This window comes from Bos grunniens, chromosome 15 (assembly GCF_055505025.1).
Source record: "Bos grunniens cultivar Pamir isolate PY7600 chromosome 15, Bosgru_T2T1.0, whole genome shotgun sequence".
Lineage (NCBI taxonomy): Eukaryota > Metazoa > Chordata > Mammalia > Artiodactyla > Bovidae > Bos > Bos grunniens.
In genome coordinates, this window is record NC_141179.1 from 79144078 (window position 1) to 79158111 (window position 14034).

A 14034-nucleotide genomic window follows, 5' to 3' on the forward strand; every position below is an offset into this window, starting at 1 on the left:
AAATCAATGGTTGCTTTGTATTCCCTAAACTACATGGTACTAGTATTTGTAAAGGTAGTGGTTTCTAAATATTTATTGTTATGCATTTTTCACTATCAAATGAAGACCAAAGAATAATTGCAAGGATAAAAACATACTTGCTTTGGGAATTTTTCTATGTATAAAGATCATATGAGTGAAGATGTCTCATTTTAAAAATTGTCCATGGTGATGATTTTTGTTTTGCATTTCTTTTTTAATTTATTTTACTTTTTAACTTTAAAATATTGTATTGGTTTTTCCATATATCAACATGAATCTGCCACAGGTAAATCAACAGAGATCTATTATTTTTCTTAAAATAATTTGTTTACTATTTTTATATTAGTTATATATTGGAAATTATATATATATATATATATATATATATATATATATATATATATATATAAAATTGGAAAAAAATATCTTGGATGTTACACTTTTATGTCCTCCTTAAGTCCTCCTAAACAGATAGCAATGGAGTTCTCCATTCTTCTAAAACATGGTCTACCATCTTGGTATCTGGTGTGATTGGGCTGCTTCCTAAGGTCACAGAAAGTAAAATAATGCCTTAAGTAGATGGTTGCTTGTGGAACGCAAAGAGACAAAGAAAGATGTTTAACCAGGGCTGAAAATGAGGAAAAAGGAAAGGAAATTATCTTAGATGATATGACACAGTGACAGCCCAATAATGTACTTTACCAAGGCTTTTCCCATTGCTCTTTGTAACCTAATTTTCAACTTCCTTTCTTCTTTTTTCCCCTGATTTATTCAGAACTAACTGTCAAATAGCATTTACATCCATTAGATATACAAAGTGATGATTTGAATTATGTATGCATTGTGAAATGATTACCACACTAAAATTGGTTAACACATTCATCACCTCACATAGTTACCATTGTAATGTGTGTATAGTGAGAACATTTAAGGTCTACTTTTGTAGTTAATTTCAAGCTTATAATATGGTATTGTTAGCTAGAGTCACCATGTGTATTAGATCCCCAGAACTTTTTCATCAAATGTAATAGCAAAAAGTTTGCACACTTTGAACAGCATCACCCATTTCTCCCACCTTCCAACTCCTAGCAACCAATAATCTCTTCCTGTTTCTATGAGTTCATTCTACCTTTGTAGATTCCACATACACATGAGATCATACAGTACTAGCTTTTCCCTGACTGACATAGTTTACTTAGATTAAGATCCTTGCGATGATCCCATGTTGCAGAACACATGACTTCTTTACTGCTGAAGACAGGGGATTCTCTGTTTCAAGACCTGTCCAATTGTCACATCCTCTGACTGCTATCTTTTCCTCACCCAAAATGGATCTTTCTTAGATAGGAGACGGAATATCTTTATCCAAAGATGCTTTTACTTTACACTAGTTTTAGATACTTTGCTTTTGGATTTACAGCACTCAATTTTTTTATTCCAGGATGACTTTAAGTCTAATTATGACTTACTTGACTATTTAGTTCATTAGTGTCTAATACTAGCACCAGCTTAAGTTCATTAATACAGAATCTAAAAAATGTACTATAAAATATAAAGAACCTAAGTGGTGGAAGATTGCTCAATACATGTATAATGTCTTAGTGAAATTGAAATAATGTTTGAATGGAAAATTACTCCAGAATTAGCACAACTAGAAATGTCAAAAGCTTTTTCAAACATAGCATGTGCCTTATAGAAACTCTGGCTACATACTAAGCATAACATTTGAGGGCAACTGCAGTATCTCTGAAGAGTGGTGTTTAATACAAATAATTATTCATTTAAGAATCTGAAAAAAATTATGTTTCTCATGTATCATACCATATAATTGTAATTAAGCAATTACTATGTGTGTAGCCATATGTACAGATATATAATAAAAATATTTAAAAATATAGTTTATTTTTAAATTTTTCTAGGGCCTCTTTTACATCTTTGTTTCGCAAACTATAAATCAGAGGGTTTAACATGGGAATCACAAGGGTGTAAAACAATGAGGTCATTTTGTCTTCATCTAGAGAGTAGGATGAACTCGGCCTGAAATACATGAAGAGCAGAGTTCCCTGGAAAATGGCCACAGCAGTTAGGTGGGAGGTACAGGTGGAGAAAGCTTTGAACCTCCCTTCAGCAGAGTGGATCTTCAAGACTGATAGGATGATATAACAATAAGAGACAAGGACTCCTGAAATGGAGCTTAATTCAATAAAGCCAAAAATCATGAATATCACTAACTCATTGAGCTGTGTGTCTGAGCAAGATATCAACAGGAGAGGAGGAACATCACAAAAAAAGTGGTTAATCTCATTTGACCCACAGAAGCATAAGCGGAATGCTAATGTCATGTGTATCAAACCATCTATCATTCCCACCAGGTAAACCCCAGCCATGAGCAGGGAGCACACCTCGCTGGACATGCTGACTGCATAGAGCAAGGGGCTGCTGATGGCCTTGTACCGGTCATAGGCCATCACTGCCAGCAGGAGACACTCAGAATCTACAAAGGTACAGAAAACCAAGAATTGCAGAGCACAGCCACAGAAAGAGATTGACTTGTTCGTGGCAAAAAGGTCTACCAGCATCTTAGGGCCGATGGCTGTGGAATAGCAGAGGTCACAGAAGGAGAGGTGGCTGAGGAAAAAGTACATGGGTGTGTGCAGCTGGGGATCCATCCTAATCAGGGTGATCATTCCGAGATTTGCCAGAAGATTAATGAGATAAACAGGTAGAAACATTGTAAATAGGATCACTTTGTTCTCAGTGTTATCAGTAATTCCCAAGAAAATGAATTCAGTCAAGGAGGAGCAATTCTCTCTTTCCATTCTTCTTAGATCTTGTGCAAACTTTTGAGAAAGTTATCAAGAAAATCACATATGCATGTTTAATGCTTCTGCACATCAAAAAAAAATCATAAGGCAGAGTATGTTTTTTTTTCCCTTAATTGCCTTTTTATACTTAGAAAATAATCCAGTCTTGTACCTACTCTTTAAAGAGGCATAAATGTCTATTCTGCAGTAATAAAATGCATACGAGGAAGACCTTTGAGAACATTTCAAGTCAATCTAGATGCCATTCATGAGGTTGCTACTTTCTTCAAATTCTTCTCTGAGCCTTATTTTTCTTATATCAGAGAGAAGAGCTGGATGATTTTACCTTTCTTCAATTCTTTAAAACCACATGGAAGAGACGCCAGTGTTATCAAGACCAGATTCTAAGACTCCGGACTAAGCTTTGCCTTTGTTTAACAATATTCACTTGAGTCCAAAAAAAAATAAAAATGATCACTATTTTTTGTCTCTCAAAAAGACATGACTGGTTTAAGAATGTTCTTCTTAGTTCCATAAACAGTGAGTACATCACTGACTAGTAATAATAAAAATCATTATGTTACTGGTCTTAGCTTATCTTCTGCTTAGCATCTGGTGAGACACGAAATAAGTTATTACTGACCTGTTCCTAGAAATTTGCTATTGCTTTCCCATAACGCTCGTTACCTCTTTGTGGAGAGGTGACCGTCTAGGGTGACTCTCTTGACCAGTGGAAGAAAAGAGCTAAAAGGAAGTGAAAACAACAGAATGTGCCACATATATTTGCATCACTTTAGATTTTAAATGACTTTCAGTTTAATTGAATGTAAATTAGATGAGGGACAATAAATGCTTCTAAAATGCAAAGACCTTGCTCTCTCTGCTGTGTTTGTGTGTATGCCTGTGTATATATCTTAATGTAAGTGAAAGCAATGGACTTTTTCTTTAGACCTAAGTTAATAAAGTACGTGGTCAACATGGAGGAGAATTTGTACATGTTTTTGTTTTTAATTGTGGTATGCATACTGTGAAACAAAGCACACCTTAATTGTTTTGTTTCTATAAAACAAAATACACTTTAAATTCATGTACAGTTGCTCATTGAAAAAAGGAGCAAAGACTTTTATGTGATCCAGCAGGAAAATAAAATTACATTATGAATGTTAACAAGTTCAGACAGATTCTTCCAATTTTGTGAAGAACATGGTATTTCTGCCATTAAATGCAGACTTTAGTGAGTATGTAGGCATAAAGTCCTTCACTTACAAACTCTTATTTTCCTCCCAATTTAAATATTTTCTCTTATTTTTCTTCAGTTAGGATCTGGAAACGTACCTGGAAAGAGCAGGTCTTGGGTAGCTGAACAGTAATGAGCATTTGGTCTTTTATTTCACCAGGTATGTTGGGACTTAAATCCCTGTGCTATGGCCCTCAGGCTTTAGTGTTATTCAAAGACTTCATTAATTATATTTCTGCTTCCGTATATTCCCCTGGCAGAGGAAGACATGGCTAGATAGCATTACTGACTCAATGGATGTTAATTTGAGCAAACTCTGGGAGATAGTGGAGGAGAGAGGAGCCTGGTGCGCTGCCATCCCTGAGGCTGCCAAGAGTCAGACAGACTTTGAAACAGAACAACCACCACAACATTCCCCTGTGAATTCAGAAACAACTTAGCAGAAGAGGAGTTTTTGTGCTTCATTATTGTGTCCAAATTGCTCTATGGAAGGAAGGATACTGCAAGTGATTTGTATGGTGTGTGTCAGCTACCCGGAAACTGTCTCCTCCTTCTCTAGTCAAAGAGGAAACTTAGTGAAATTCTAAAAGATCCTCCTTCATCCAACCCTTTTTGATTGTTCATTGTGTTTTTGAAATATTCCCCTTCACTGCCTCATGTTGGAATATTACACTTTGATCATATTTTCTTGTATCTTGAAGTGTAATCCTGCATCATAAAATCATCCTTCTAATGTATACAGTTCTTTGATTTTTAGTGCACTTTCAAGTTTGTTCACTTTTTACTACTATCTACTTCCTGAACATCTTCATCAGCCCACGAAGAAATCTACACCTTCTAGCTCTCACTCTCCTTTCCTTCCTCTCAAGCCTGGCAACTGCTAATCTTCTTTTTGATTCTATGTGGTTTCCTACTATTGGCCTTGCGTAAAAAGAGAATCATGCTGTGTGTGTGTGTGTGTGAGCGCTTTCTGTTAGGTTTATTTTCTTCAGTAAAATATTTTCAAGTTTCATCCATGTTGTTACATGTGTTAGAATTTTGTTTCATTATGTGGCTGAATAGCATTTCATGTTATGGATATAACACACTTTGGCAATCCATTTTTCAGAAGGATGAACACTAGCTTGTTTCTACTTTTCAGCTGATATGACTAATGACACTATAAACATTCCTGTCAATCCCTTTCAAGACAGCCCTCATTACCAAATACCAGCTTTTTCCCATTCTCCAGCCACATATCATCCAAGGACATTTCACTGATTTTGTGACTTCATCACATTGTCTAAAAAGTGCACTCTTTTCTGAATTATGTTTATTTTATTTAAGATTTTTTTTACTACATTAAAGGCCACAGAAATAAAATCAATGGTTGCTTTGTATTCCCTAAACTACATGGTACTAGTATTTGTAAAGGTAGTGGTTTCTAAATATTTATTGTTATGCATTTTTCACTATCAAATGAAGACCAAAGAATAATTGCAAGGATAAAAACATACTTGCTTTGGGAATTTTTCTATGTATAAAGATCATATGAGTGAAGATGTCTCATTTTAAAAATTGTCCATGGTGATGATTTTTGTTTTGCATTTCTTTTTTAATTTATTTTACTTTTTAACTTTAAAATATTGTATTGGTTTTTCCATATATCAACATGAATCTGCCACAGGTAAATCAACAGAGATCTATTATTTTTCTTAAAATAATTTGTTTACTATTTTTATATTAGTTATATATTGGAAATTATATATATATATATATATATATATATATATATATATATATATATATAAAATTGGAAAAAAATATCTTGGATGTTACACTTTTATGTCCTCCTTAAGTCCTCCTAAACAGATAGCAATGGAGTTCTCCATTCTTCTAAAACATGGTCTACCATCTTGGTATCTGGTGTGATTGGGCTGCTTCCTAAGGTCACAGAAAGTAAAATAATGCCTTAAGTAGATGGTTGCTTGTGGAACGCAAAGAGACAAAGAAAGATGTTTAACCAGGGCTGAAAATGAGGAAAAAGGAAAGGAAATTATCTTAGATGATATGACACAGTGACAGCCCAATAATGTACTTTACCAAGGCTTTTCCCATTGCTCTTTGTAACCTAATTTTCAACTTCCTTTCTTCTTTTTTCCCCTGATTTATTCAGAACTAACTGTCAAATAGCATTTACATCCATTAGATATACAAAGTGATGATTTGAATTATGTATGCATTGTGAAATGATTACCACACTAAAATTGGTTAACACATTCATCACCTCACATAGTTACCATTGTAATGTGTGTATAGTGAGAACATTTAAGGTCTACTTTTGTAGTTAATTTCAAGCTTATAATATGGTATTGTTAGCTAGAGTCACCATGTGTATTAGATCCCCAGAACTTTTTCATCAAATGTAATAGCAAAAAGTTTGCACACTTTGAACAGCATCACCCATTTCTCCCACCTTCCAACTCCTAGCAACCAATAATCTCTTCCTGTTTCTATGAGTTCATTCTACCTTTGTAGATTCCACATACACATGAGATCATACAGTACTAGCTTTTCCCTGACTGACATAGTTTACTTAGATTAAGATCCTTGCGATGATCCCATGTTGCAGAACACATGACTTCTTTACTGCTGAAGACAGGGGATTCTCTGTTTCAAGACCTGTCCAATTGTCACATCCTCTGACTGCTATCTTTTCCTCACCCAAAATGGATCTTTCTTAGATAGGAGACGGAATATCTTTATCCAAAGATGCTTTTACTTTACACTAGTTTTAGATACTTTGCTTTTGGATTTACAGCACTCAATTTTTTTATTCCAGGATGACTTTAAGTCTAATTATGACTTACTTGACTATTTAGTTCATTAGTGTCTAATACTAGCACCAGCTTAAGTTCATTAATACAGAATCTAAAAAATGTACTATAAAATATAAAGAACCTAAGTGGTGGAAGATTGCTCAATACATGTATAATGTCTTAGTGAAATTGAAATAATGTTTGAATGGAAAATTACTCCAGAATTAGCACAACTAGAAATGTCAAAAGCTTTTTCAAACATAGCATGTGCCTTATAGAAACTCTGGCTACATACTAAGCATAACATTTGAGGGCAACTGCAGTATCTCTGAAGAGTGGTGTTTAATACAAATAATTATTCATTTAAGAATCTGAAAAAAATTATGTTTCTCATGTATCATACCATATAATTGTAATTAAGCAATTACTATGTGTGTAGCCATATGTACAGATATATAATAAAAATATTTAAAAATATAGTTTATTTTTAAATTTTTCTAGGGCCTCTTTTACATCTTTGTTTCGCAAACTATAAATCAGAGGGTTTAACATGGGAATCACAAGGGTGTAAAACAATGAGGTCATTTTGTCTTCATCTAGAGAGTAGGATGAACTCGGCCTGAAATACATGAAGAGCAGAGTTCCCTGGAAAATGGCCACAGCAGTTAGGTGGGAGGTACAGGTGGAGAAAGCTTTGAACCTCCCTTCAGCAGAGTGGATCTTCAAGACTGATAGGATGATATAACAATAAGAGACAAGGACTCCTGAAATGGAGCTTAATTCAATAAAGCCAAAAATCATGAATATCACTAACTCATTGAGCTGTGTGTCTGAGCAAGATATCAACAGGAGAGGAGGAACATCACAAAAAAAGTGGTTAATCTCATTTGACCCACAGAAGCATAAGCGGAATGCTAATGTCATGTGTATCAAACCATCTATCATTCCCACCAGGTAAACCCCAGCCATGAGCAGGGAGCACACCTCGCTGGACATGCTGACTGCATAGAGCAAGGGGCTGCTGATGGCCTTGTACCGGTCATAGGCCATCACTGCCAGCAGGAGACACTCAGAATCTACAAAGGTACAGAAAACCAAGAATTGCAGAGCACAGCCACAGAAAGAGATTGACTTGTTCGTGGCAAAAAGGTCTACCAGCATCTTAGGGCCGATGGCTGTGGAATAGCAGAGGTCACAGAAGGAGAGGTGGCTGAGGAAAAAGTACATGGGTGTGTGCAGCTGGGGATCCATCCTAATCAGGGTGATCATTCCGAGATTTGCCAGAAGATTAATGAGATAAACAGGTAGAAACATTGTAAATAGGATCACTTTGTTCTCAGTGTTATCAGTAATTCCCAAGAAAATGAATTCAGTCAAGGAGGAGCAATTCTCTCTTTCCATTCTTCTTAGATCTTGTGCAAACTTTTGAGAAAGTTATCAAGAAAATCACATATGCATGTTTAATGCTTCTGCACATCAAAAAAAAATCATAAGGCAGAGTATGTTTTTTTTTCCCTTAATTGCCTTTTTATACTTAGAAAATAATCCAGTCTTGTACCTACTCTTTAAAGAGGCATAAATGTCTATTCTGCAGTAATAAAATGCATACGAGGAAGACCTTTGAGAACATTTCAAGTCAATCTAGATGCCATTCATGAGGTTGCTACTTTCTTCAAATTCTTCTCTGAGCCTTATTTTTCTTATATCAGAGAGAAGAGCTGGATGATTTTACCTTTCTTCAATTCTTTAAAACCACATGGAAGACACGCCAGTGTTATCAAGACCAGATTCTAAGACTCCGGACTAAGCTTTGCCTTTGTTTAACAATATTCACTTGAGTCCAAAAAAAAATAAAAATGATCACTATTTTTTGTCTCTCAAAAAGACATGACTGGTTTAAGAAGGTTCTTCTTAGTTCCATAAACAGTGAGTACATCACTGACTAGTAATAATAAAAATCATTATGTTACTGGTCTTAGCTTATCTTCTGCTTAGCATCTGGTGAGACACGAAATAAGTTATTACTGACCTGTTCCTAGAAATTTGCTATTGCTTTCCCATAACGCTCGTTACCTCTTTGTGGAGAGGTGACCGTCTAGGGTGACTCTCTTGACCAGTGGAAGAAAAGAGCTAAAAGGAAGTGAAAACAACAGAATGTGCCACATATATTTGCATCACTTTAGATTTTAAATGACTTTCAGTTTAATTGAATGTAAATTAGATGAGGGACAATAAATGCTTCTAAAATGCAAAGACCTTGCTCTCTCTGCTGTGTTTGTGTGTATGCCTGTGTATATATCTTAATGTAAGTGAAAGCAATGGACTTTTTCTTTAGACCTAAGTTAATAAAGTACATGGTCTACATGAAGGAGAATTTGTACATGTTTTTGTTTTTAATTGTGGTATGCATACTGTGAAACAAAGCACACCTTAATTGTTTTGTTTCTATAAAACAAAATACACTTTAAATTCATGTACAGTTGCTCATTGAAAAAAGGAGCAAAGACTTTTATGTGATCCAGCAGGAAAATAAAATTACATTATGAATGTTAACAAGTTCAGACAGATTCTTCCAATTTTGTGAAGAACATGGTATTTCTGCCATTAAATGCAGACTTTAGTGAGTATGTAGGCATAAAGTCCTTCACTTACAAACTCTTATTTTCCTCCCAATTTAAATATTTTCTCTTATTTTTCTTCAGTTAGGATCTGGAAACGTACCTGGAAAGAGCAGGTCTTGGGTAGCTGAACAGTAATGAGCATTTGGTCTTTTATTTCACCAGGTATGTTGGGACTTAAATCCCTGTGCTATGGCCCTCAGGCTTTAGTGTTATTCAAAGACTTCATTAATTATATTTCTGCTTCCGTATATTCCCCTGGCAGAGGAAGACATGGCTAGATAGCATTACTGACTCAATGGATGTTAATTTGAGCAAACTCTGGGAGATAGTGGAGGAGAGAGGAGCCTGGTGCGCTGCCATCCCTGAGGCTGCCAAGAGTCAGACAGACTTTGAAACAGAACAACCACCACAACATTCCCCTGTGAATTCAGAAACAACTTAGCAGAAGAGGAGTTTTTGTGCTTCATTATTGTGTCCAAATTGCTCTATGGAAGGAAGGATACTGCAAGTGATTTGTATGGTGTGTGTCAGCTACCCGGAAACTGTCTCCTCCTTCTCTAGTCAAAGAGGAAACTTAGTGAAATTCTAAAAGATCCTCCTTCATCCAACCCTTTTTGATTGTTCATTGTGTTTTTGAAATATTCCCCTTCACTGCCTCATGTTGGAATATTACACTTTGATCATATTTTCTTGTATCTTGAAGTGTAATCCTGCATCATAAAATCATCCTTCTAATGTATACAGTTCTTTGATTTTTAGTGCACTTTCAAGTTTGTTCACTTTTTACTACTATCTACTTCCTGAACATCTTCATCAGCCCACGAAGAAATCTACACCTTCTAGCTCTCACTCTCCTTTCCTTCCTCTCAAGCCTGGCAACTGCTAATCTTCTTTTTGATTCTATGTGGTTTCCTACTATTGGCCTTGCGTAAAAAGAGAATCATGCTGTGTGTGTGTGTGTGTGAGCGCTTTCTGTTAGGTTTATTTTCTTCAGTAAAATATTTTCAAGTTTCATCCATGTTGTTACATGTGTTAGAATTTTGTTTCATTATGTGGCTGAATAGCATTTCATGTTATGGATATAACACACTTTGGCAATCCATTTTTCAGAAGGATGAACACTAGCTTGTTTCTACTTTTCAGCTGATATGACTAATGACACTATAAACATTCCTGTCAATCCCTTTCAAGACAGCCCTCATTACCAAATACCAGCTTTTTCCCATTCTCCAGCCACATATCATCCAAGGACATTTCACTGATTTTGTGACTTCATCACATTGTCTAAAAAGTGCACTCTTTTCTGAATTATGTTTATTTTATTTAAGATTTTTTTTACTACATTAAAGGCCACAGAAATAAAATCAATGGTTGCTTTGTATTCCCTAAACTACATGGTACTAGTATTTGTAAAGGTAGTGGTTTCTAAATATTTATTGTTATGCATTTTTCACTATCAAATGAAGACCAAAGAATAATTGCAAGGATAAAAACATACTTGCTTTGGGAATTTTTCTATGTATAAAGATCATATGAGTGAAGATGTCTCATTTTAAAAATTGTCCATGGTGATGATTTTTGTTTTGCATTTCTTTTTTAATTTATTTTACTTTTTAACTTTAAAATATTGTATTGGTTTTTCCATATATCAACATGAATCTGCCACAGGTAAATCAACAGAGATCTATTATTTTTCTTAAAATAATTTGTTTACTATTTTTATATTAGTTATATATTGGAAATTATATATATATATATATATATATATATATATATAAAATTGGAAAAACATATCTTGGATGTTACACTTTTATGTCCTCCTTAAGTCCTCCCAAACTGATAGCAATGGAATTCTCCATTCTCCTAAAACATGGTCTACCATCTTGGTATCTGGTGTGATTGGGCTGCTTCCTAAGGTCACAGAAAGTAAAATAATGCCTTAAGTAGATGGTTGTTTGTGGAACGCAAAGAGACAAAGAAAGATGTTTAACCAGGGCTGAAAATGAGGAAAAAGGAAAGGAAATTACCTTAGATGATATGACACAGTGTTGATAGCTGATAGTGACAGCCCAATAATGTACTTTACCAAGGCTTTTCCCATTGCTCTTTGTAACCTAATTTTCAACTTCCTTTCTTCTTTTTTCCCCTGATTTATTCAGATATAACTGTCAAATAGCATTTACATCCATTAGATATACAAAGTGATGATTTGAATACATTGTGAAATGATTACCACACTAAAATTGGTTAACACATTCATCACCTCACATAGTTACCACTATAGTGTGTGTATAGTGAGAACATTTAAGGTCTACTTTTGTAGGTAATTTCAAGCTTATAATATGGTATGGTTAACTGGAGTCACCATGTATATTAGATCCCCAGAACTTATTCATCAAATGTAATAGCAAAAAGTTTGCACACTTTGAACAGCATCACCCATTTCTCCCACCTTCCAACTCCTAGCAACCAATAATCTTCTTCTTGTTTCTATGAGTTCATTCTACCTTTGTAGATTCCACATACACATGAGATCATACAGTACTAGCTTTTCCCTGACTGACATAGTTTACTTAGATTAAGATCCTTGCGATAATCCCATGTTGCAGAAAACATGACTTCTTTACTGCTGAAGACAGGGGATTCTCTGTTTCAAGACCTGTCCAATTGTCACATCCTCTGACTGCTATCTTTTCCTCACCCAAAATGGATCTTTCTTAGATAGGAGACGGAATATCTTTATCCAAAGATGCTTTTACTTTACACTAGTTTTAGATACTTTGCTTTTGGATTTACAGCACTCAATTTTTTATTCCAGGATGACTTTAAGTCTAATTATGACTTACTTGACTATTTAGTTCATTAGTGTCTAATACTAGCACCAGCTTAAGTTCATTAATACAGAATCTTAAAAAAATGTTCTATAAAATATAAAGAACCTAAGTGGTGGAAGATTGCTCAATACATGTATAATGTCTTAGTGAAATTGAAATAATGTTTGAATGGAAAATTACTCCAGAATTAGCACAACTAGAAATGTCAAAAGCTTTTTCAAACATAGCAAGTGCCTTATAGAAACTGGCTACATACTAAGCATAACATTTGAGGGCAACTGCAGTATCTCTGAAGAGTGGTGTTTAATACAAATAATTATTCATTTAAGAATCTGAAAAAAATTATGTTTCTCATGTATCATACCATATAATTGTAATTAAGCAATTACTATGTGTGTAGCCATATGTACAGATATATAATAAAAATATTTAAAAATATAGTTTATTTTTAAATTTTTATAGGGCCTCTTTTACATCTTTGTTCCTCAAACTATAAATCAGAGGGTTTAACATGGGAATCACAAGGGTGTAAAACAATGAGGTCATTTTGTCTTCATCTAGAGAGTAGGATGAACTCGGCCTGAAATATATGAAGAGCAGAGTTCCCTGGAAAATTGCCACTGCAATTAGGTGGGAAGTGCAGGTGGAGAAAGCTTTGAATCTCCCCTCAGCAGAGTGGATTTTCAAGACTGAAAGTATGATATAACAATAAGAGACAAGAACTCCTGAAATTGTACTCAGCTCAATGAAACCGAAAACAATGAACAACACCAACTCATTGACCTGTATATCAGAGCAGGAAAGGAGGAAAAGTGGAGGTAAGTCGCAGAAGAAATGGTTAATCACATTTGACCCACAGAAACATAAGCGGAATGCTAATGTCGTGTGTATCAGAGCATCTGCCATTCCCACCAGGTAAACCCCAGCCACAAGCAGGGAGCAGACCCTGCTGGACATGCTGACTGCATAGAGCAAGGGGCTGCTGATGGCCTTGTACCGGTCATAGGCCATCACTGCCAGCAGGAGACACTCAGAATCTGCAAAGATACAGAAGACCAAGAATTGCAGAGCGCAGCCACAGAAAGAGATTGACTTGTTCTTGGCAAATAGGTCCATCAGCATCTTAGGGCCAATGGCTGTGGAATAGCAGAGGTCACAGAAGGAGAGGTGGCTGAGGAAAAAGTACATGGGTGTGTGCAGCTGGGGATCCATTCTAATCAGGGTGATCATTCCGAGATTTGCCAAAAGATTGATGAGATAAAAAAGGAAAAACATTGTAAATAGGATCACTTTGTTCTCAGTGTTCTCAGTAATTCCTAAGAAAATGAACTCAGTAAAGGAGGAGCAATTCTCTCTACTCATTCTTCTTTGTTCTTGTCTAAAGTTTTAGCAAGTGATCAAGAAAATGACACCTGGATGTGTAACATTTCTGCACATCTGCAAAATGTCATAAGACAGAGCATGATTTTTTTCTATATTTTTATATTTAGAAAATAATTAATGTCAGGTGTATGTATGCTTGAAGAGGGATAGCTGTATATTAAGCAGTAATAAAAATTATCTGGAATTGAGCTTTGAGAAATAGTGATGTAAATTTAGATATCATTCATGAGGTATGCTACTTTCTACAAGCTCTTCTCTGAGCATTATTTTCCTTATCTCAGTGGGTAGATATCGATAAATTTCACTCTCCTTATCTCTTCAAAATAATTTGTAAGA

At 35.1% G+C, this 14034-nt stretch overlaps 2 protein-coding genes and 1 pseudogene across 2 annotated transcripts; all 3 read right to left on the reverse strand.

The window, feature by feature from the left end:
- Positions 1–1907: 1907 nt before the first annotated feature.
- Positions 1908–2855, reverse strand: LOC147358612 (olfactory receptor 5W2-like). Its single transcript, XM_086342080.1, has one exon. The coding sequence runs from the start codon at positions 2838–2840 to the stop codon at positions 1908–1910; it is 933 nt and encodes a 310-aa protein (XP_086198206.1). The 5' UTR covers positions 2841–2855.
- A 4473-nt stretch (positions 2856–7328) lies between these two features.
- On the reverse strand, positions 7329–8276 carry LOC147358613 (olfactory receptor 5W2-like). Its single transcript, XM_086342081.1, has one exon. The coding sequence runs from the start codon at positions 8259–8261 to the stop codon at positions 7329–7331; it is 933 nt and encodes a 310-aa protein (XP_086198207.1). The 5' UTR covers positions 8262–8276.
- A 4468-nt stretch (positions 8277–12744) lies between these two features.
- On the reverse strand, positions 12745–13677 carry LOC147358614 (olfactory receptor 5W2-like; annotated as a pseudogene).
- Between the last annotated feature and the right edge of the window lie 357 nt (positions 13678–14034).

What these genes read in the sequence shown, in the direction of transcription:
- LOC147358612 (XM_086342080.1), bottom strand. Translation starts at nt 2,840, where the DNA reads ATGGAAAGAGAGAATTGCTCCTCCTTGACTGAATTCATTTTCTTGGGA.
- LOC147358613 (XM_086342081.1), bottom strand. Translation starts at nt 8,261, where the DNA reads ATGGAAAGAGAGAATTGCTCCTCCTTGACTGAATTCATTTTCTTGGGA.